The 25,099-nt window shown below is 36.7% G+C and overlaps 1 protein-coding gene across 10 annotated transcripts in view; it reads left to right on the top strand.

Annotated features, from left to right (window-relative positions):
* CACNA2D1 (calcium voltage-gated channel auxiliary subunit alpha2delta 1) overlaps nt 1–25,099 on the top strand; it is a 503,964-nt gene that overhangs the window by 73,635 nt on the left and 405,230 nt on the right. For all 10 annotated transcript variants that reach the window (XM_082473444.1, XM_082473442.1, XM_082473443.1 and 7 more), the window contains one exon: nt 20,779–20,860. In XM_082473444.1, the coding sequence (XP_082329570.1) occupies nt 20,779–20,860 (82 nt within the window). The remainder of the gene's footprint in view (nt 1–20,778; nt 20,861–25,099) is intronic.

Below are 25,099 nucleotides of genomic sequence, written 5' to 3'. Positions count from 1 at the left end.
GAACATGAGGAACGGTGACCGAATGACTATTAATGAAAAAAAAATTAGAAGCCTGCAACAGTTCATTCGGAATGTTGATGTTTAATTCATGTTGCTGGCTGCTTTGTGATTCCTTCTTGTTCCATAAAGACGATGAGTTCTGTGGGCATGCCATCTTACAGTTGGCCCCTCGAGCCGAAGTCCTGTCTTCTTTTCATCAGGGCTTGTGGAATGCTTCATACCTGTTTCTAAAATGACTGAATGAGATCAGTTTCTAGGCCTTTCCTTCTGACTGCAGAAGAATTATTTCAAATGTGGAAGATAACAAATATCAGCACAAATGAGTCTTTCTATGAAGAGATCGACCATTATATTTTAAAATGTTTATTTCATATTTATAGAAATAGTTTAAATTCCAGTAATCATCTTGTCATTTGTTTCATGATAAAGGAAAATATACCTAAGACTTTTGATTTTTAATTTTTTGATTTTTAATTTTTTGTTATGAATTGTGAATTATCTGATATTAAAGATTTATTTTAACTAGAAGAAGAATGTTTTTAGTTTGTATTTAAAATGGACTTCTAAGTTACTATACATACATGAATCATGCTTTACAGTGTTTTTTTATTTAAAATTTTTTTTTTTTTTTTTTAATTTTGGCTGAGCCACGCAGCTAGCGGGATCTCAGTTCCCTGACCAGGGATCGAACCTGGGCCACAGCAGTGACAGTGCTGAATCCTAACCACTAGGCCACCAGGGAACTCCCTACAGTGTTTTTTAAATTTACTAAATGCATGACATAGAAGCTTCAATTGGATTTAGCTAAAGTGCAAACTTTTTCTCCCTGATATTTTTTCTGTTTAATTGCCTAGATTTCGGTCTATTTTTCCACATATAATGCATCAAAGGTCATGATTTTATAATGTTGTTATTTAAACATTAGCAAGTAAGACATCATTTGGAAAATTAATTCAAATAAAAAATGTTTGAAATTGTGACCAAGAAATTGAAAATGATTTCTTTTCCTGTAGTACTTCGACATTTATATAAACTTCTCACCAATGGCTGACAGTCTTTGCAAGGAGTTATTTGATAGTGCTAAAAATTGTAATATTTTCACCATTTGGTAAGCATAAACTCATTTTAAAACACAGTTATTGTTAATTTCACTACGTTAATGGAGAAAAAGCTGTTTGATTAAAAACAGTAGTTCAGCTTTGTGTTTCTGTTGAGCAGATCAGGAAGGGGAGCTGGCTCAAATTCCTATCCAAGAAGCAATCTTCTGCTTGGAACACTTAGTGCGCTCAGACCACTGGAGGAGAGCACAAGGGCAGTGAACATGCCGCTCAGGCAGAGCGTCAAAGAGAACCACGTGTCTGTGCGCACAAAAAGCTCGAAAGCAATGAAATTGTAATGTATTTTATATTTGGAAAGACCTTTCCTATTTTTCTAGAATCCTGTGCTTAATACTAAAAGGAATAAAAACGTTACGGAATGGCTACTTTTAAGATGTTCCTTTCTGATGGTCTTCAGAGAGAGTTACTGTTTTTCTAATTTGCGAGTTAACACATTTGCATGGACGGCTTTTTGATCGATAAATAAACTCTGTCCTGGAATAGCTATCAGACAAACTATACTATGAGCTATCTTTAAAAGGAGCACCATACAAGTCGGTCTGGGCCCAGACATTTATATTCTTGCATTTGTTTGTGTATTTGAACCTGCGTTATGAACACAAGGCCAACCGAAAGAGTCATATTTTCCTTTCATAGTTGAAGGATTAAATGTTGCTTCTAGAATATTTTATATTTAAAAACACATCAGGGCTGACTCTACATCTGACCTGCTACTCTGTGTCAAATCTCTGTGCCGTGTTGTGTATAATATGAGAGTCAATGGCTGCGTACCTGATGCTGAGGATGCCATGATGTTATGTTAATGAAAGCAGCAAATTCATGGTTTTGTAAATACAGCAACTAGTGCTTGTTTATTTGATAATCTGGATGAAAACTTAATTTGAGGAAAAATTGTAGCATTAAATAATCATGTGCATATTTCTTTTAAGGAAGAAAATACCTGGGTTTTCTCAGTTGCAGTATGTAAATCCTTATTTTCTAACTATAACTTTCCTCTTGCTGTGTAAAAATAAGACTTCGGTAATTGTCATTTTCTCTATCTACGTCAATGAAACAGACTTAGAACCCAGGCCTTAGAAAACACAAGACATTTGTAAGTTAGGATGAGAGGAGAGTTGGGGGTTATCTGGTGGTTTAATGATGAGAGCAAGCCATGTTTCAGATCATATCGATTAGCATTTATTAAGATGGTAGACTCTATTGGCTTCTAAGGGCAGATGCTCAGCTCTGCCACTTACTAATTCTGTGACCTTCGGCAAGTAATTTAACCTCTCTGTGCCTCAGTTTCCTCAGTCTGTAAAGTGAGATTCATAATAGTATCTGCCTCATAGAATTTTTGTGAGAATTAGAGTTTTTTCACATAACATGTTTAGAACAGCTGTTGGCACATAGATGTGAGATAGATGCTGTCTCTTGTCTATTGAGCATCTAATATATGTCCAGAAATGTGCTAGATATTCTCAGAATACAGAACTGGAAGCTGTGGCCCATCCACTCAAGGAAAGCAAATATTGTTGGGAAAAAATAATACTAACGTAAGACAGTATATCAACGTGTGTGATGTTTTGTAGGACAGGCTATATCTATTTTAGGAACTTAGAAAAAAAAATTCTGAACACTTGAGGACTTGCCCAGAAGAAGGAACAGAAGTACAGACTTGAAAAATGATTTTCAAGCCCTGAAGAGACTTAAGACAGGTCATTTCAGGCTAGTGGAAAACATGATTAAATAACATGACAAAACTGACATGTTTGTGAAACACTTAAACTGGCCTGACTGCAGATACCGATCTATGTAGGGAAGTAGATGGGGCATTTAAGTCAGAATCCAAACATAATAAACATTTGAGGATTTTGCAGTACTGGAAATATTATGGATACAATTATTAATTCAGAGAAGAAAGGAAATGAGGAAAATTTGATCATGACATTAAGTAATATTTACATGCTTGAATTAGACAAAAATACATTTTGTGGACTATCTGCAATGGCTGATAAAAAATAAGGTAAACAATGAAAGAGAAGATCCTCAAGAAAATGAATGGAAGTTTTGTAATGTGCAATTAGAAATTCAACCCATTTGGTTCATAGAAACACCAGCAGCAGATTGTGTGGCCATTTGGGACACCTCCTTTGGCACCAGGCTGGAGGGACAATGCTGCAGGTTGTAACTAAAGGTGATGTGGACATAAAAAACAAAGCTCTCCAGGCCTCCAGTGAGCAGATCCCTTGTATGAGAACCCTCCCCCCTCTAGCTAATCCAGGGAACTACATTAACGTCAACCCTAAAGTGTATTGCTCATTTGTTGTCTTGGAAGCTGGCAGCAAATTGCTGCAGCTGAGACAAAAAATATTAACTAAATAAAGAAACAACGAAAATGCTGGGATAAAACAAAAATCAATCCGAGATGGTGGGAAAGGTAGATCTCATGAAGAATCTTTGGTCTTTGAGAATTATGACTATGTATATTTGTAAAGCAGATTAAACACACACACACGCACGCGCAACAGCGGAAAGCAAAGAGAAAATGAAGGCAGAGGAACACGAACAGCATAAGAATCCGATTTTTAGTGATAAAACCTTTTTTCTTCTTCTCTCGAGTACTTTACCTTTCCACCCTGATTAGCATGATCACATCCCTTTCTGCATTTCTTTCAGGATTGACTCTAGACACAAATGGAATACTAAAGCATTTCACAAGTCTAAACAGCTTTCTAAAAACAGAGCAGCAGTGTTATTGAAAATGGTTTAAATCGAGAATAATTTCAGGAACTAACATTACTGGCATGACAGCCATCTCACAAGCAGTTTTAGATTTATTGTAGATACCAAGTGTTCCTTTCACACACACACACACACACACACACACACACACACACACAGTAGTTTTCATGATATACTTACCCATGTTATAAGAAATGCATATTTAGCAAAATAGTGTGTCTAGGTTATCTAAATCTTTGGCTTACTTATGTTATTTTTTACCCAACTATAAGAACACTGTGGGTGGTTTATTATATAACAAAAAAAGGAGCAGTTTGGCATTGGTGGGATATTTATAGCAAGTGGAACAGTTTTGAAATACATGGTCTTATTACTTCAAATTTATTAATAAGCTATTTATATATCAACACAATTGAAATGGCCAGTTTGTTAGATCTTGTGATATTTTTATTTTTTCCCAGGTCTACAGGGCAGAACTATGTCTCTGATTTCCTTGGGTTAAAAATAAAATTATTTCTTAAAAATAGTGGCATAGGCAGAGAATTGCTTTAGGACAAGGGCCCCAAAGGGTACAGGCTTCTCCCTCTCCCTCTCCTCCTCCTCTCATTCCCACACTGTACCAGCTCTTTTCCATTCCCATTTCTTTTCTGTGTCTCTCCTATTATTTAAAAATAATTTTTTAAAATTAATTTTTATTGGAGTATAGATGATTTACAATGTTATGTTATTTTCTGCTGTACAGCAAAGTGAATCAGTTATACATATACGTATAGCCACTCTTTTTTAGATTCTTTTCCCCATATAGGTCATTACAGAGTATTGAGTAGAGTTCCCTGTGCTATACAGTAGGTTCTTATGTAGAAAACAAACTTACGGTTACCAAGGGGGAAAGGGGGAGTGGAATGGATAAATAGGGAGATTGGCATTGACATATACACACTACTATATTCCTTTTTTGCTCTAGTCTCTATGATAATTGCTAGTGGGATAATTCAAGATGGATGTGGAAGGAAGATGTCTGTTTTAATACTCTCTTCTTACTAATAGCAGGAAGTTCACACACATTCTTTTCTGACAGAGGACTTACTACGAGAGATATAGGAAGGAAGGACAGTCAGTGTTTGTAGGACCTATTGTAATATTTCTTAGCTATCACTTTGGCTCCATTATTCCAACCAGTAAAAAGGCATATTCTCTGTGTAGCATTTAAAACAATTAAATAGATAACTATGCAGACTTGACACTTTGTACTCAACTGCTGCACTTTACAATAGATGAAACAGGGTGTAATTTGTGCTGTTCTCAATTTGATGTTCCTCAAATGCATGCAAAGTGAAATGGATTACCATCTCTCTTTCTTTCTTCTTCTTCTTCTTTTTTAAATAGTTTCCTGAACTATGCAATACTCTTTTGAAAGCCATCTTACAGTCAAATCTAACCTCAAAAGGAACAGTATTAATTGCATGGCGAGTATTCTTCTCTCAAATTTAGTGAAAACTTGAATATTTTATATTATTTGCCTTTAGAATTTGGGCTATTTCTGTACAATAAAATGAAGTAGAGGATATAAAAGATAACCTCAACTACTCAATAAAATATTTGCCTCAATTTTTAGAGATCTCATATAGAATTCTCCAGAGTACACTGAGCCGGCAGACATCATCAAACAGTTGGGAACATATACTGCTATTTGACTCTGTAATGAGTTATTGTAGAGGTAGAGAAGGATTACAAGACTTCATTTTTTTCCTATGAAATTCAATGTCCACTTGAAAGATTTAGAATTATAAGGTATGCGTTACACAGATTAAAAAAAATTTCTTTATAGTATTAAGTCGCATTTAAAAATTCTTCTACTTGTTGAAAAGTGGGTGCTATTTATAGATGCATGGGTCCAGCAGTTCATTTTTTTCTGATGTGGATTTTGGAGGGAAGAGGAAATTTAGTAAATAAATTATTTACTCTGCGTGCATTAAGTAAAGATAATTGGGTGTTTTAAAAAACAATACTGCAATTACATTTTATTTCAATACATTTTTCTTTTTTTTTTTTTTTTCACACACACACACACTGTATTTTATTTTTACAAGAGATAAATAGCCTGACACCAAGCATTGTACATGGATGACCACAACAAAAGCAACAATGATTGCCATTACCAAACATGAAACACACTCATACTATGTCATAATATTGACATTCAGTCCAGTAATCCTCCACTGTAACAGCTCCTTTACTTTGCCGTGAAAATTGATTTGTATATTCTTTGCCTCTGAGTCCTTGTGGGATTTTTTTTTTTTTTTAATTCAGACAGAAAGTCGCAAAAATTATACTCATCCTCATCAGTTCACTCAGTCCCATGTAATTAATTGTTTTTTTCATCTTGATCTTTTGTTAGCACTTTTATGAGTTCATCAGTTTTTCATCAGAGTTCTGAAAATGCTTATTCATTCAGTTCAGCAGTACAGTCAGTTACCAGAAACCTGTACATGTCAGAGTCTTTTCCATGAATTTCTTGAAGATGAAACCCTTTTATAGGAGCATATTTGCAAAATCATCAGAGTACACCCAGAACTGTCTGTAAATGACAAAAGACTTAAAAATGACCACGGTAAAAGATTTGATGAAAGTTCATAATAATGCAGTTGACAAGAAAATTAGTTATTTCTGAGATATACATTTTAAAGTAATAACTAGGATTATTACTTATAACATTATACCAGAACATATAAGATTTTTAGAAATTTCATGTAATGTCTGAAACATTAATATTAACATATTTCCATACAAATACAAATATAAGATTTTTAGAAATTTCATGTAATGTCTGAAACATTTATATTAACATATTTCCATACATATTTCCATACAAATACAAATATAAGATTTTTAGAAATTTCATGTAATGTCTGAAACATTTATATTAACATATTTCCATACAAATAACCCAATGAAAGTTTAGTATTAGTTGTTTTGTTTGCTTTTTTATACTGCAGGTTCTTATTAGGCATCAATTTTATACACATCAGTGTATACATGTCAATCCCAATCGCCCAATTCAGCACACCACCATCCCCACCTCACCACAGTTTTCCCCCCTTGGTGTCCATATGTCCATTCTCTACATCTGTGTCTCAACTTCTGCCCTGCAAACTGGCTCATCTGTACCATTTTTCTAGGTTCCACATACATGCATTAATATATGATATTTGTTTTTCTCTTTCTGACTTACTTCACTCTGTATGACAGTCTCTAGATCCATCCACGTCTCAACAAATGACTCAATTTCGTTCCTTTTTATGGCTGAGTAATATGCCATTGTATATATGTACCACATCTTCTGTATCCATTCGTCTGTTGATGGGCATTTAGGTTGCTTCCATGACCTGGCTATTGTAAATAGTGCTGCAATGAACATTCGGGTGCATGTGTCTTTTTGAATTACGGTTTTCTCTGGGTATATGCCCAGTAGTGGGATTGCTGGGTCATATGGTAATTCTATTTTTAGTTTTTTAAGGAACCTCCATATTGTTCTCCATAGTGGCTGTATCAGTTTACATTCCCACCAACAGTGCAAGAGGGTTCCCTTTTCTCCACACCCTCTCCAGCATTTGTTGTTTGTAGATTTTCTGATGATGCCCATTCTAACAGGAGTGAGGTGATACCTCATTGTAGTTTTGATTTGCATTTCTCTAATAATTAGTGATGTTGAGCATCTTTTCATGTGCTTCGTGGCCGTCTGTATGTCTTCTTTGGAGAAATGTCTATTTAGGTCTTCTGCCCATTTTTGGATTGGGGTGTTTGTTTCTTTGATATTGAGCTGAATGAGCTGTTTATATATTTTGGAGATTAATCCTTTGTCTGTTGATTCATTTGCAAATATTTTCTCCCATTCTGAGGGTTGTCTTTTCGTCTTGTTTATGGTTTCCTTTGCTGTGCAAAAGCTTTGAAGTTTCATTAGGTCCCATTTGTTTATTTTTGTTTTTATTTCCATTACTCTAGGAGGTGGATCAAAAAAGATCTTGCTGTGATTTATGTCAAAGAGTGTTCTTCCTATGTTTTCCTCTAAGAGTTTTATAGTGTCCAGTCTTATATTTAGGTCTCTAATCCATTTTGAGTTTATTTTTGTGTATGGTGTTAGGGAGTATTCTAATTTCATTCTTTTACATGTAGCTGTCCAGTTTTCCCAGCACCACTTATTGAAGAGACTGTCTTTTCTCCATTGTATATCTTTGCCTCCTTTGTCATAGATTAGTTGACCATAGGTGCGTGGGTTAATCTCTGGGCTTTCTATCTTGTTCCATTGATCTATGTTTCTGTTTTTGTGCCAGTACCATATTGTCTTGATTACTGTAGCTTTGTAGTATAGTCTGAAGTCAGGGAGTCTGATTCCTCCAGCTCCATTTTTTTGCCTCAAGACTGCTTTGGCTATTCGGGGTCTTTTGTGTCTCCATACAAATTTTAAGATGATTTGTTCTAGCTCCGTAAAAAATGCCATTGGTAATTTGACAGGGATTGCATTGAATCTGTAGATTGCTTTGGGTAGTATACTCATTTTCACAATGTTGATTCTTCCAATCCAAGAACATGGTATATCTGTCCATCTGTTGGTATCATCTTTAATTTCTTTCATCAGTGTCTTATAGTTTTCTGCATACAGGTCTTTTGTCTCCCTAGGTAGGTTTATTCCTAGGTATTTTATTCTTTTTGTTGCAATGGTAAATGGGAGTGCTTCCATAATTTCTCTTTCAGATTTTTCATCATTAGTGTATAGGAATGCAAGAGATTTCTGTGCATTAATTTTGTATCCTGCAACTTTACCATATTCATTAATTAGCTCTAGCAGTTTTCTGGTGGCAGTTTTAGGATTCTCTATGTATAGTATCATGTCATCTGCAGACAGTGACAGTTTTACTTCTTTTCCAATTTGTATTCCTTTTATTTCTTTTTCTTCTCTGATTGCCGTGGCTAGGACTTCCAGAACTATGTTGAATAATAGTGGTGAGAGTGGACATCCTTGTCTCATTCCTGATCTTAGAGGAAATGCTTTCAGTTTTTCACCATTGAGAATGATGTTTGCTGTGGGTTTGTCATATATGGCCTTTATTATGTTGAGGTAGGTTCCCTCTATGCCCACTTTCTGGAGAGTTTTTATCAGAAATGCGTGTTGAATTCTGTCAAAAGCTTTTTCTGCATCTATTGAGATGATCATATGGTTTTTATTCTTCAATTTGTTAATATGGTGTATCACATTGATTGATTTGCGTATATTGAAGAATCCTTGCATCCCTGGGATAAATCCCACTTGATCGTGGTGTATGATCCTTTTAATGTGTTGTTGGATTCTGTTTGCTAGTATTTTGTTGAGGATTTTTGCATCTATATTCATGAGTGATATTGGTCTGTAATTTTCTTTTTTTGTAGTGTCTTTGTCTGGTTTTGGTATCAGGGTGATGGTGGCCTCATAGAATGAGTTTGGGAGTGTTCCTTCCTCTGCAATTTTTTGGAAGAGTTTGAGAAGGATGGGTGTTAGCTCTTCTCTAAATGTTTGATAGAATTCACCTGTGAAGCCATCTGGTCCTGGACTTTTGTTTGTTGGAAGATTTTTAATCACAGTTTCAATTTCATTACTTGTGATTGGTCTGTTCATATTTTCTGTTTCTTCCTGATTCAGTCTTGGAAGGTTATACCTTTCTAAGAATTTGTCCATTTCTTCCAGGTTGTCCATTTTATTGGCATAGAGTTGCTTATAGTAGTCTCTTAGGATGTTTTGTATTTCTGCAGTGTCTGTTGTAACTTCTCCTTTTTCATTTCTGATTTTTATTGATTTGAGTCCTCTCCCTCTTTTTCTTGATGAGTCTGGCTAATGGCTTATCAATTTTGTTTATCTTCTCAAAGAACCAACTTTTAGTTTTATTGATCTTTGCTATTGTTTTCTTTGTTTCTATTTCATTTATTTCTGCTCTGATCTTTATGATTTCTTTCCTTCTGCTAACTTTGGGTTTTGTTTGTTCTTCTTTCTCTAGTTTCTTTAGGTGTAAGGTTAGATTGTTTACTTGAGATTTTTCTTGTTTCTTTAGGTAGGCTTGTATAGCTATAAACTTCCCTCTTAGAACCGCTTTTGCTGCATCCCATAGGTTTTGGGTCGTCGTGTTTTCATTGTCATTTGTCTCTAGGTATTTTTTTATTTCCTCTTTGATTTCTTCAGTGATCTCTTGGTTATTTAATAACATATTGTTTAGCCTCCATGTGTTTGTCTTTTTTACGTTTTTTTCCCTGTAATTCATTTCTAATCTCATAGCGTTGTGGTCAGAAAAGATGCTTGGTATGATTTCAGTTTTCTTAAATTTACTGAGGCTTGATTTGTGACCCAATATGTGGTCTATCCTGGAGAATGTTCTGTGCGCACTTGAGAAGAACGTGTAATCTGCTGTTTTTGGATGGAATGTCCTATATATATCAATTAAATCTATCTGGTCTATTGTGTCATTTAAAGCTTCTGTTTCCTTATTTATTTTCATTTTGGATGATCTGTCCATTGGTGTAAGTGAAGTGTTAAAGTCCCCCACTATTATTGTGTTACTGTCGATTTCCTCTTTTATAGCTGTTAGCAGTTGCCTTATGTATTGAGGTGCTCCTATGTTGGGTGCATATATATTTATAATTGTTATATCTTCTTCTTGGATTGATCCCTGGATCATTATGTAGTGTCCTTCCTTGTCTCTTATAACATTCTTTATTTTAAAGCCTATTTTATCTGATACGAGTATTGCTACTCCAGCTTTCTTTTGATTTCCATTTGCATGGAATATCTTTTTCCATCCCCTAACTTTCAGTCTGTATGTGTCCCTAGGTCTAAAGTGGGTCTCTTGTAGACAGCATATATATGGGTCTTGTTTTTGTATCCATTCAGCCAGTCTATGTCTTTCAGTTGGGGCATTTAATCCATTCACGTTTAAGGTAATAATCGATATGTATGTTCCTATGACCATTTTCTTAACTGTTTTGGGTTTGTTTTTGTAGGTCCTTTTCTTCTCTTGTGTTTCCCACTTAGAGAAGTTCCTTTAGCATTTGTTGTAGAGCTGGTTTGGTGGTGCTGAATTCTCTTAGCTTTTGCTTGTCTGTAAAGCTTTTGATTTCTCCATCAAATCTAAATGTGATCCTTGCCGGGTAGAGTAATCTTGGTTGTAGGTTCTTCCCTTTCATCACATTAAGTATATCATGCCACTCCCTTCTGGCTTGCAGAGTTTCTGCTGAGAAATCAGCTGTTAACCTTATGGGAGTTCCCTTGTATGTTATTTGTCGTTTTTCCCTTGCTGCTTTCAATAATTTTTCTTTGTCTTTAATTTTTGCCACTTTGATTACTATGTGTCTCGGCGTGTTTCTCCTTGGGTTTATTCTGTATGGGACTCTCTGCGCTTCCTGGACTTGGGTGGCTATTTCCTTTCTCATGTTAGGGAAGTTTTCGACTATAATCTCTTCAAATATTTTCTCGGGTCCTTTCTCTCTCTCTTCTCCTTCTGGGACCCCTATAATGCGAATGTTGTTGCGTTTAATGTTGTCCCAGAGGTCTCTTAGGCTGTCTTCATTTCTTTTCATTCTTTTTTCTTTAGTCTGTTCCGCAGCAGTGAATTCCACCATTCTGTCTTCCAGGTCACTTATCCGTTCTTCTGCCTCAGTTATTCTGCTATTGATTCCTTCTAGTGTAGTTTTCATTTCAGGTATTGTATTGGTCATCTCTGTTTGTTTGTTCTTTAATTCTTCTAGGTCTTTGTTAATCATTTCTTGCATCTTCTCAATCTTTGCCTCCATTCTTATTCCGAGGTCCTGGATCATCTTCACTATCATTATTCTGAATTCTTTTTCTGGAAGGTTGCCTATCTCCACTTCATTTAGTTGTTTTTCTGGGGTTTTTTCTTGTTCCTTCATCTGGTATATAGCCCTCTGCCTTTTCATCTTCTCTATCTTTCTGTAACTGTGGTTTTTGGTCCACCGGCTGCAGGATTGTAGTTTTTCTTGCTTCTGTTGTCTGCCCTCTGGTGGTTGAGGCTATCTAAGAGGCTTGATGGGAGGCTCTGGTGGTGGGTAGAGCTGACTGTTGCTGTGGTGGTCAGAGCTCAGTAAAACCTTAATCCACTTGACTGTTGATGGGTGGGGCTGGGTTCCCTCCCTGTTGCTGTGGCATCAGAGCTCAGTAAAACCTTAATCCACTTGACTGTTGATGGGTGGGGCTGGGTTCCCTCCCTGTTGGTTGTTTTGCCTGAGGCAACCCAACACTGGAGCCTACCCGTGCTCTTTGGTGGGGTTAATGGCAGACTCTGGGAGGGCTCACGCCAAGGAGAACTTCCCAGAACCTCGGCTGCCAGTGTCCTTATCCCCACGGTGAAACAGAGCCACCACTCGCCTCTGCAGGAGTCCCCCCAACACCAGCAGGTAGGTCTGGTTCAGTCTCCCCCAGGGTCACTGCTCCTTCCCCTGGGTCCCGATGCACACATTACTTTGTGTGTGCCCTCCAAGAGTGGGGTCTCTGTTTTCCCCAGTCCTGTCAAAGTCCTGCAATCAATTCCCACTAGGCTTCAGAGTCTGATTCTCTAGGAATTCCTCCTCCCGTAGCCGCACCCCCAGGCTGGGAAGCCTGACGTGGGGCTCAGAACCTTCACTCCAGTGGGTGGACTTCTGTGGTATAAGTGTTCGCCAGTCTGTGAGTCACCCACCCAGCAGTTATGGGATTTGATTTTACTCTGATTGCGCCCTTCCTACCGTCTCACTGTGGCTTCTCCTCTGTCCTTGGACGTGGGGTATCCTCCTTGGTGAAGTCCAGGGTCTTCCTGTCAGTGATTGTCCAGCAGCCAGTTTTGATTCTGGTGCTCTCGCAAGAGGGAGTGAGAGCACGTCCTTCTACTCCGCCATCTTGGTTAATCCTCCCTCAATACATTTTTCTATTTATTCAATAAATATCTGTGTGCCTACTATATGCAAGGCACTGTAATACTGTAATGTTGAGGATTCAGTGATGAATGAGAATAAAAGTATATCCATCGAATCATGAAAGTCTACAGAAAAATAAACGCAAACCACAATTAAAGTGCTTTGGAATTTAGTGGATAGAAGAGGACATTTTTAGTTTGGGAGCTTGTGAAGGTGACATTAGAGTAGCTGGGAAATTTATTCACAATGGAGGTGGAGGATTAATTTCAGGGAGAGGTTATAGAGCCAAAGCAGAATGTGGAAAAGGACAGTCGACACACATGGAAATGTGTGAGGTTGGTGGAAGTAAAATGGCTTAGAAAATCGGAAGCTACACGGCTGGGCTGTTAAACTTCTCTCAACTTGAAGTTTTCTCATCTATGAAAGTGAGCACTAGTTTTTCTGATGACTAAATGAGAGAGTGAATGTTAAATACCTTTGGCAAGAAGTTTGGCATAAAATAAGGTCTCAGTGCATTCAGCTCCCAGGTACGTATTGGGAAAAACACTGAGATACTATTATTTTACAAAGGCTTGAAGGAGGGATATGATGAAGAAATTGATGGCATGGACCTGGATGACTGAGGAGATGGTTTTCCAACAAGAAGAAGGAACACAGAGGGTTAGTGCTATGGGCAGGGAAGATTTTAAGTTTAGTTTTATAGATATTTTGAAAAAGAATGCTGGAAAATCAAAAGGGAGTGATCTAGCAAACTGTCGTTAAGGCAGAAATGGAGCTCAAATGTAGGAATTATGTATGTAAAGGTGGCAGTTGCAGTCATGAGATTTTGACGTTTTGGGGTTGTAGGAACTTAGAGAAACACAGGGTTTCAAAAGGCAGTGGAAAATTGGGAGATGGGAGAGAGCAGAGAGATAGGAAGTAGCTTTGTTGCATGCGTTGACTGCATACCCAGTCTCTGGAGCTTCTCATCGTTCTTCTCTACCAATACCATGCATTCTCACTCTCCTGACTATATCATGCTCAAGTCCTAACCTGCTAATCCTCTGTTACCACTTGACACATGAAACCAAGATGTCACATTTCTAACAAGCAGAGTAAGTATGTTCCTGACTTCACAAGTTGGAAAATCCAGAGCATATTCTCATGGAAACAGTATACCTGTTAGTCCAGTTCTGTTGTATCTATATAACCCGATATACATTGATTCAACTTTTTTTGAGCTGCTCAGATATTGTAATATATACTTATTTCCAAGAGAAAGATTTTCAAACAAACTGTAAACTTTCTGAGAGCAATCCATTTTATTTCAGTGATTTTTAGAATTTTTTCTTTTAGAAATTATATTTTGATTCAAGTGATTTAAATGTGGGATATGTGTTCAGGCCACTTTCTTCATTTAGTCTTCCAGCATATTCTTTTATGAGATTATTAGGCTACAAACCCCCAAAATGATGAGAAATTTGAAATTTGGCAATACAGTATTTTCACATTTTCCTAGAAATATTGTAATAGCATTTTTGGTTCCATAAGAAAAATGTTTAGAAAATAAGTGTTGTGTATAAGTATAATACTGTAACATTTTAATGAATATTTTTGGTAGTCTTTGTTATTTAGAATTAGTAGAGATCTTAAAGTTTTCAGGCCCTTCAGTTCACTTTTCCTTGTCCATCTTTCCCACCTGCTGGTATCTGCCCCATATTCATCTGAATGCCTTTTTTCTCCCATCTCACCCTCTTTAGCCTAGTGCCGGTGGAGAAATTCACACAGTCATGCTGATTAGTACTGATGAAAACTGGTGACCCCCAGTATAGGGCTTTTCCTTAAATACTCTCCAGTCATTGTTCTTTTGAAACCTCCAACTTTTCTTTTCAACTACCCTACCTTAATACCTCCTGCCTATCTCTGAACCGATGACTCTTGTCTACTTTATTACAAAAAAGAAAAAAAATAGAGACCAATAAGTAGAACTGACTCCAGTTTTTGATCGAGTTGTTGTAGCTATTTTCATTTACTTAAAACCTTTTACGTTTCCCCTTCGATCTCCATGGAAGAAGTAACCTACCTTCCAGCCATGGATTAGGGTTCTCCTGCGTTCTGCTTATTTCTTCACTCATCCTTCACCAGATCATGTTTGGAATATAGAGGGTAAGCAAGAAAAAGCTGAGTGAATCTAGAGTCTTTTGAAGGCCCTTGCCCTGTCAGTAAGTTACATGTTCTCTCCTGAGATTTCTCTGTGATGTCTCCTCTCCGTGCCTTTCTCCTTTTGCATGGCACCATGCCTGTGTCTCTCTGATTAAAAAACAAAAAGGAGCACTAACTCCTTGTTCTCCATTTTTTCCTAGGTTCCACACTTCTCTCACTGTCCTCACATATAAGAGAGAGAAATTTCTCTCACCTTGTTTGATGACTCTCTCTCGATATTCTTCCCTTCCCTGGCTTTTGTGATACCATTGTTCTTGGATTCCCTTGTTTCTTGCCACTACTCAGATTCCTGTCTCTGTTTTCAGTGTTATTTTCCAGAGTTCTAGCTACTGTGTATTTTCTTTCTCCCTTTATAAACTCTCCTTTGGGAGTCATACACTGATTTACCTTTGTCCTTTGTAACTACCTGATCTTTAAATGCTATGGAAACTTCTGAGAGCTTCAAATCTATGTATATTCAATTGCCTACTGGGTTTCTATATGTGAATCTCTCAAAAACATCTCTACCTGAACCAATAAAAACGAACTCATCAATCCCCTCTAATTCGTTCTTCCTTTTATACTTTCTATAACAAAATTTCCTATCATTGTCTAACTGAGGAACTCTGTGAGTCACCTGCAAATCCTTTCTCCCATTCACTATTTAAATCTAGTAGTACATGAAATCCTGTCATCCATCCTTCAGAGTTTTGTTGAGCTGGTTTCTTCTACTTGGTCTCCCTTTTGTTTCCCTCTCTACTCTCGCTACTACTGAGCCAGTTTGAACCCTCCTCATTTCTTCCATCTTATCTAGCCCCTCCATCCTCACTTTTTGTTCTCCCTCTAAGCCACCATCCACTTGGCTATCAGAGAAATTATTTTATCATGTTCATATACCCTTAATCTTGTTACTTGCTAACTTCACATTTTCCATTATCTCTCCATTATTTTGAGGACACAATCTAAATGCTTCAGAATGTTATTTAAGACCCTGGGTCTGGCCAACTATTTGCCAGAATTTCTTCCTGACCATTCCTGCCCCCATTCCATACATTTGATGAACAACCTTGGACTCCGGCCATACAGACTACTTGTGGTTGCTATGCCACGTTTTAAATTCCCCCTGCCTTCGTTGTTACTTCTTTCCCTTCTCGATTTTCTTAAATTCCACTTGTCCTTCAAATCTCACTTTAAGTAGCTACTAGTCGAAAGCCTCCTCTATCCACCTCCCCACACAACTATCTCATAAACTTTAAGTGACTCTTCTGATTCCTGAAGCATGTCCTACTGATGGGATTCAGGATGGGCTAAATATGGTTACATAGCCTATTGAATATTTTAAGCTGAAGGCGTTGGGGAAGTGGCATGTGCAGGAAGGACTTTGTGACCTTCCCCTCATGTGAGCATTGCTCCCCTATACCTGGGAGAAAGGAGCATCCTTACCTCTGAAGACATGGGGCAGAAAGAGAAATGTGAATGAATGGTCTCTGTTAAGTTTCCCCCAGTTTACTGTACTTAGCTCATATTCTTTGTCCCATCATATCTTTCTATTCTTCATCAAACCTAGCATAAAGACACTCAGGTTTAACCATTTTTTGGGGGGGAGGCAGGTCTTCATTTCCTTATGAAGCCTCCCGTGTCACGTAAAACTTAAATCAATTTGTATGCATTTCACTTATTAGTCTGTCTTTTGTTACAGGTTATCAGTCAAGAATTCAGAAAGGTAGAAGAAAAGGTACTTTTTCCTCCCCTACACTACCTTATTCTTGTTCTCTTCTGCCTCTTTCCTGTCAGACCCAGTTTTAAACCTAACCAGATTGTAAAGCATGTATCTTTCGTTTCTGCCCTGCCAGCTTTTAGTATCTTCTCCAGCAGATACTAGTTCTTGTTGACACAGAAGAAACAGCAAATTCTTCCTCATGGAGTGCTATGTTCATTTCTTATTATCTGAAAAGACTATATCCTCTGTAACTTTCTCCAAAATATTATAGTGCCTTCTGGAGACATTTAATAAAATAGTGCTTAGTGATTATGCGTATGTGGTTGACAATTTACCTAGAAAGAGAAAGACTGATGGAGAATTTGTCCATGTGAATATTTTCCCTTATGTTATTTTTCACTTTGATGATCAATGAGATCTTCGCTTATTTCCTAGCCATTATAATCTTCTAATTCCAGGTATGAAAGGCAGAGTGCTTATGTATTTTAGGAAAACCAGGTAATACCTCATGTCTATAAAAAATAATCTTTGTTCCTATACTATGTTCTTAACAGCTTGTCAGTGGGGCAGAGAAGACTGGTCGGGCCCTAAATTGCTTTTCAGCCAAAACAGGTTCACACCAGTGAACACTGGCAGTGACAGTACACTCAGGTGTCAAGTTAGAAAGCACGTTTTGGATCGGTTTAGCATGAATCAGAATTCAGGAGTTAAGTTTATTTTTTTACATATATAGTCTTTGTTTCTCAGTTTTCCAGCCAAAAACATGTATAACACTTCTTACTATTTGTCAATGTTGGCAATTATATTTGAGAAGAGATGATTCATTTTCTCTGGGTTTTGTTCAGTGATTGCTTGGAGAAATGAAAGGGTCTCATCTGAATTAGAAAATGATGTCCATGTTTTTTTCTCCTACCCATCCCCTACTGTAATTTTTTTGTTCTTAATGTAAAAATGGATCACAATTGTACTTACCTAATAGAGTAATATGAATATTACTTAGTATTCGTAATATTTTTCAAATATATATACCAGCCCAAAAGTAGCACAAAGTATATTAGAATAATGTGGTGTGCATCATTTATTTTAATGGTTCTAGAAATTTCTCTTAACTTTGCACCCTTTTCCTGTTTATTTTTTGTTTCTTGATAATCATTTTGAAAATCATATTCATACAGCATGATTCAATAAATATTCTTCCTTATTTTCATTTGTGTGAAAGTACCCCTTGCTTTTATCTATTTCATTTACCAACTAGTTTGTTTCACATGTAAGTCAAGCCCCTCTGTGTTTTCTTCTAAGGCATTTCATCCTTTTTCATGGCTGATTTTCAGTTTTCCTTCTTCCTCTTTAGATTTTTAGCTCATTACTCTTTTATATGGTCTCCTGTATGTACCTCACTTAAATCCCTTCCCCATGTTATACTTTTTCCACATTTAATTTTTAATACTGTTACATTTAAATTTATCAGAAAAAAGGTTGATGACCTTGTAGTAGTATTGAAATTTTTGTCTAAGGAGAAGACAAACGTGGTTAAATCCTCATGATCAAAGCACTTATGAAATATAAAGTTCATTTTCAAAACAGCACTTTTCTACCCCATTCTTGGAGGGGTAGAAACCAGTGCGGTAAAACCAGTGAACATGGCCAGGCCTCGGAATAATGAGAACTGGCTCTCTTGAGAGAGGTGATGCAGCCGCCTACCATTTTAGATCCAGAATGTTGGTCATTGAGGATGAGAATGGTTCAGTGTTACTATTCATCACTCAATCAATTTCCTAAGGGAAAATGTGCATAAGTGCCTCTTAAATACTAATCATGAAAGCTGTGATTTTCCTCATAGTAAATTTTTCTGAAACGTTTGAGAGCCACTAACACACTTCTGGAGAACAGGGGGGAAGGGACCAAGGTTGTTGTTCTTCCACAGAGTCCACCCACTGACGGGTTCATTCTCTAACGTGCTTTAAAGAACCTGTGCCTTTAGAGGTTCCTGGTGGGATCAGCAGATATGATTTCTGCTCCTTGACATTTTTTAAACCATGCCCTGTTGTCATTCCATTGAAAAGACTGAGAGATGGGAGAGAGGGGGCTCAGTTCAGTGTGAATGCTGACTGGACAGAGCCAGCGCTGCGGTGGGGAAACCGGCTTCAGTCCTTGAATTACAGCTTGCTCTCTTATGACAGAAGAGTTACCTTTTTTAAAAAAAATTTTTATTGAATTATAGTTGATTTACAATGTTGTGTTAATTTCTGCTGTACAGTGAGGTGACTCAGTTATACATATATATATCCTTTTTCATATTCTTTTCCATCATGGTTTATCACAGGACATTGAATATGGTTCCCTGTGCTATACAGTAGGACCTCGTTGTTTATTCATCCTGTATAGTATAATTGTTTGAATCTGCTAATCCCAAACTTCCAATCCTTCTCTCCCCCCACCTCCCCTCCCCCTTGGCAGCCACAGGTCTGTTCTCTATGCCTTTGAGTCTGTTTCTGTATTGTAGATATGTTCATTTGAGAGTTTATGTTCACTGTCAAATGAACATATCTAAGAGTTACCTTTTAAATGTATAAATTATTTGTATGCTATTGCAGTATACTGAAACTGAATAAATCACACTGTCAATCAAAAAAAAAAGAGGGAAAACATTTAGTATTTATAAAATCCAAACAATAGAATAAATAAGCAATGATAGATACACAGACCATATATATGTAGAGAGAAGTTCAAATTCCAATATAAATCATTTCCTATCGTTCTTATTAGTGTTTTCTTATATTTGCATGGACAGAAAAGGGCACACACTTTAGGTCTTTTTGCAACATGAGGATGAATAAATGAAGTATATGAAGGGATTGCAAATTAAATTTAACTTATTAGAATGGGGAAAATTGTGTGGTATTTGGTAATCTCTAATGACAGGAAAAATAAGATAGACCATCAGTTTAGAATTTTCTAAAATGTTCTGACATCCATAGCTTGTATTTTAAGATCTCCATTACGTTAAAGTATATACAATTGTCTCTTGAACAACATGGGTTTAAACTTCGTGAGTCTATTTATAGTAGATTGTTTTTCAGTTAATGTGCAGTACTACATGATCCATCATTGATTTAATCTGTGGATGCCAAACCGCGGATGTGGAGGGCTGACTGTAAAGTTATTTGCGGATTTTCAGCTGCCTGGGGCTTTGCACTCCTAACCCCCCACATTGTTCAAGGCTCACCTGTACATGAAAAGGATTTGAACTGGAACCTTCAATCATAATTTTAATGCTCAAAACCATTTCTTTAAAACTTAAGCCTTGATCCAGTAATTCCAAATCTAAGAGTCTAGCTAAGGAAATGAAATACTTTTAAGCTTAATGTGTACTGAGATATTTGTTGCAGTGAAATTTTTAGCAATTAAAGCTGATGACATTCTAGTTATCTTTTAAAAAAGGAGGATGGTCAAGTATATTATGGGATTTAGAGATAAGGGAATATTAAGTGGCCATTAAAGTACAGTGTTTATAAAATATCTGTAATGACATGGAAGGGTATTTATCATGTGACTGATGGAAAAAAAGATATGTGAATTTTACATAATATGTGCTTGACCTTGTGAAAGAATTTTAAAAGACTTGAAGGGAATACATCAAAATGTTAAGTGATTATCCTTGGGTATTGGAATTATAAGAAATTTAAAAGTATTTGTCATTTTCTGGCATTTTTCAAATATTCTACATTTAACACACCCTTAGTATTATATTATGAAGGCTTGTAACCTAAAGGATAAAGTTTAGTTTAGAATATTCCATTCAGTAACTTGTTTTTAATGGCATTTTCATAAAAATTAAGCAAACGTTTACCCTCATTTGTCATTTTTCTCTTTTTGAGTTGGGGATATTTTAGCATCCTAAGAGGTTGACCCCTAAAGGTTCATTGGTTTTGTCACTTAAAAGTGGTCTGGGGGGGTGGGTAGGTATAGTAGGAGCTAGGAAGGAGGAGAAAGACTTAAAGGTAATTTAATGAATTATCTGCGGATAATCTGTGCATATAGAATGTCAGTCTGTGGCCTTACTTTGTGAGAGATCTGATAGAATATTCTCTTCTCTGATTTCTGCAGCATCAAGTCATGGGTGGATAAGATGCAGGAAGACCTTGTCACCCTGGCAAAAACTGCAAGTGGAGTCAACCAGCTTGTTGATGTGAGTAAAGTCTCCCCGAACTTACTAATCATTTCTTTAATTTGCATGCAGTTCTTTCCTCTAAGAAACTGTCTTTCTATGTTATAAATAGGACAGTTTTTCATGTGAATCTCATAATGAAGTTCTGAGAGGGACTTTTGGTGCTGCTAGTTCTTGCCATCCCTAATAATTAGTGAGGTGTTCTCACCACACTTTACAGTTTATATACAGCCTTCCCTTACATGAGTTCATATGATGTATAGTCATCCCTGAAATTCAGATTGGGGTGTCCTGTTTCCTCCAGTCTTCAGAGGATATTAGGATCTTTTGTATAGTGGTGACTTTAAGCCCTGTGAGGGATTCTTTTGAATATCCTCAATGGGAACATATTTTCATTATTTGAGGGTAGATTTTATTTTCAAAAGTGGTTTACAATGTTTATAGCCATGCCTAGAGGCTAGAGTGAATCACTGAGATGGGTCGTACAGACTTTTGTGCAAGGAAAGGAGACACTATAAAAGATTGTTTTTCTTATGATTTATGAAATGACTATGAATGTCACTCTAAAATGATTTTTGATAATAATAGCAACATGTAAATATTTGTGTAGCATCTTAAATAGATCATTTTCCTTGGGTAAGAGCATGTACATGTATAGCTTCCGTAAGATTTATTAAATTTTAAACATCATTTCTTTAGAGTCTCACTGCTTTCATTTCAATGTAAGTAATCTAACAATTTGAAAGTACCTTCATCTTGTGTTCTTAGTGATGCAGTGAGGTGTTTTGTTTTCCAAAAATGTGGTGGATCAATGAGGTGAAATGGTATAAAAGTGGTTTCATGTATGATCTGTGAATATTTATTATATGAATATTTATATGTGAATATTCCTCTCTGGGAGAAACTAGAATGAATGGTTACTCTATGTATTAATAGGAATTCGTAAAGAAACCTTACTAAGCATATGCTTCAAAATATTATTCCAGAATCTCTTCATAACACAATTGTAGGGTTCAGAGTATATGTTGAGTAAATTTCAATATTTATGAGTTGAAATAAGGAATATATTTTGAAGTGAAAAGTGTTCTTTGTGAATAACAATGATCGAATTAATTCTAATGAACAGTTATTGAGCACACAACATGTCCCAGGCACTGTGCAGGCTACCAGGGGTTGACAGAGACACAGTTCCTCTCCTCAGAGAACTGACATGCTAGTAATCAAAATCTCCATTTTTGAAGGTGCAAAGATGCCTGAAGGCTACTGTTAGCTGATGTTTGGGATCTGCAATGATTCACTGTGGGAAAATAAGTTAGAATATGAAAGTGTGTAGGGTAATAAGTAAGCCTCTATGAAAGTGATGGCATTTGTGGAATGAGAAAAAAAGAAGAGAATTGACAGATTCTGGTTAAAAGTTATGTAACTCTTTTTATTGACAGATTGAAATTAAAAATAAACTGTTTTTGGGAGCTCTTCTTTACTCCTCAGTGTTTTATCAGCCGCAAAAACCACTTTCTTGGCTGACCTCTTTTTTTACTTTTGGTGTTAATATGTGAACCCTCTCTTGCCAAATCTGCTTTTTTCAATGAATCTTTAAGAAAAAAAAAAGTCTCACCTGATGTCCATTATGCTTATGAGTTGTAGATGACTAAGAAGAGTGTAAATATTGATGAATGAGTAAATGGCCTTGTCTAAATTAGGATAACAAAATAGAATGGACAGGATGGAAGAAAATCCCCACAATGCTGCTTTTATAAGGCATTGTGTACCTCATTACAGTGATAGAAAAAATACAAATAAAAGAATTATATGTATGTAACAAGGGAGGGAAAGAGGAATTTACTGTTGGAAGAAGAATTTAAGTATTAAGGGACAAGAAGATAGATAAATGTGTTGATATGCCTCTTTCCTTTTGCCCAGAGAGAAGGTGGTCCATGATGGGGGCAAAAGAGGTGCATTTCTTTTTTCTTAATTAAAAAAATTTTTTTTGGCTGCATTGGGTCTTCATTGCTGTGCAGGCTTTCTCTTGTTGTGGTGAGCAGGGGCTACTCTTCGTTGCGGTGCGTGGGCTTCTCACTGTGGTGGCTTCTCTTGTTGCAGAGCATGGGTTCTAGGCGCACGGGCTTCAGTAGTTGCAGCACGCGGGCTCAGTAGTTGCGGCACGCGGGCCATAGAGCACACGGGTTTCAGTAGTTGCAGCATGTGGGTCCACTAGTTGCGGAGCACGGGCTCAGTAGTTGTAGTGCACGGGCTTAGTTGCTCCACGGCATGTGGGATCTTCCTGGAGCAGGGATCGAGCCCATGTCCCCTGCATTGGCAGGAGGATTCTTAACCACTGCACCACCAGGGAAGTCCCAGAGGTGCATTTCTTTTTGGCCACAGGAACTTAAAGCGCAGACTAGCTGAAGGACGCCAGAGTTGAGAGTGAACTTTGTGTTGAGACTAGGGGTGTTAGATGCATGGTGAGGATCAAAAGTTCAATAAATAGAGGAATTTAGCAGGTTTTGGGTTGAAATTCAATATTTAAAAAATGATGATTCCCAAATTATTGAATGTAGTTTCTACTGGCATCACAGGGCACATCTTGCTTTTTACCTGCAGGCTCAGCTGCAATGAGTGAACATAGCTAAAATAGGACATCTTTGCAATTTTATGAAAATTACTTTGAGCATCATAAAATATTAGCCCAGGGAAGTCTGATATATAGTATTGAATAAAAGCAGTACTTTAACTTTAAAAATTAGAGATTTTGCCCAGGTACCTGACTAACTTCTGTTAAAGATCAAGAATGAATAGGCTTATGTAGTACTATTAGCCCTGATGCATTCAAGTTTTAAGATATCTTTTATTGGATTTTTCCATTTCTAATCAAGTATTGGAAGAATACACATGTCCCTCAGTTGCGTATGATCATCCACAAAGTAGATTAAATAATTGAGGAAAGAGGGGCTTCCCTGGTGGCACAGTGGTTAAGAATCTGCCTGCCAATGCAGGGGACACGAATTTGAGCCCTGGTCCAGGAAGATCCCACATGCTGCGGGGCAGCTAAGCCCATGCACCACAACTACTGAGCCTGAGCTCTAGAGCCCACGAGCCACAACTACTGAGTCCGCGTGCCACAACTACTGAGTCCGCGTGCCACAACTACTGAAGCCCACGCCTAGAGCCCGTGCTCTGCAACAAGAGAAGCCACTGCAATGAGAAACCTGTGCACCACAACAAAGAGTAACCCCCACTCACCCCAACTAAAGAAAGGCTGCGCGCAGCAACGAAGACCCAAGGAGGCCAAAAATAAATAAACAAACAAACAAATAAATAAATAAATTTATCAAAAAAAATTGAAAGAAAAAATAAAATTAGGAGAAAGAGATAATGCATTATACTTTTTCTTAGTATAGTACTTAATATATTAGAACCTTTTAAATACAACTGAGGACTACGTTTTTTTTTTTTTTCTAAATTAGTTTAAGTGTTCAAGCACTGTCCTAAGCCCTTTGCATCCATTATCTTATTAATCCTCAGGACAACCTTGTGAAGTGAATATCATCATCTTTAATAAGAAATTATTTGCAAGGTTAAATTTTTGTTCTAGGGTATACAACTACTAAATGGGATATAACTCCAACAATGAAAAAAGTCTTGTTATGCTTTAGAATATATGTTAATATTTTACCTTTTTATATTACCACTTGTATTTTGAGAAGGTGAGCAGATCTTCAGTTAGGTACAAGGTTAATATATCTGGTTGTGCTACTGCTCTTTTTATAAAAGATATAAAGAAGAAGTGAAAGCTCTGCCACCAAATATCTACTCATGAACATTTCCATTTGAGTTTCTTTAAAAAAGAAAAATGTAGAAGGAAATTCTAAGATGTAAATTTGCATGCAGTATTTAAAAACTTCCATTAGTGTTCATGTGCACAGAAAGGTTTTGTGTGTATATCCGTTGAAAGAATTGCTACGAATTGTACAGGAAGTTTTTCCTGATTTTGTCTTCATGGTCTTCTAACTGAAGAAAATATACTTATTATTTTTTATAGAATGTTACAGCATATCCTTTTAAAATCTTAAAGACTATTATACCTGTAGTTCTTACAGTTGATAGCTTTGTGATCTAGCCAAGATGTTTATTTATTAACCTCATGGTGTTGCTGACATAGTTGACATAATCCATGTAAAATATTTATTGATCTATAATCAGAACTCAAGAAATGTCATTCATTTGTTATATTAATTGAGGGTATAGTATTATATTAGTTGG

This window comes from Balaenoptera physalus (assembly GCF_965194825.1).
Source record: "Balaenoptera physalus genome assembly, chromosome: 8".
Lineage (NCBI taxonomy): Eukaryota > Metazoa > Chordata > Mammalia > Artiodactyla > Balaenopteridae > Balaenoptera > Balaenoptera physalus.
This window is presented reverse-complemented; position numbering and strand designations above follow the sequence as displayed.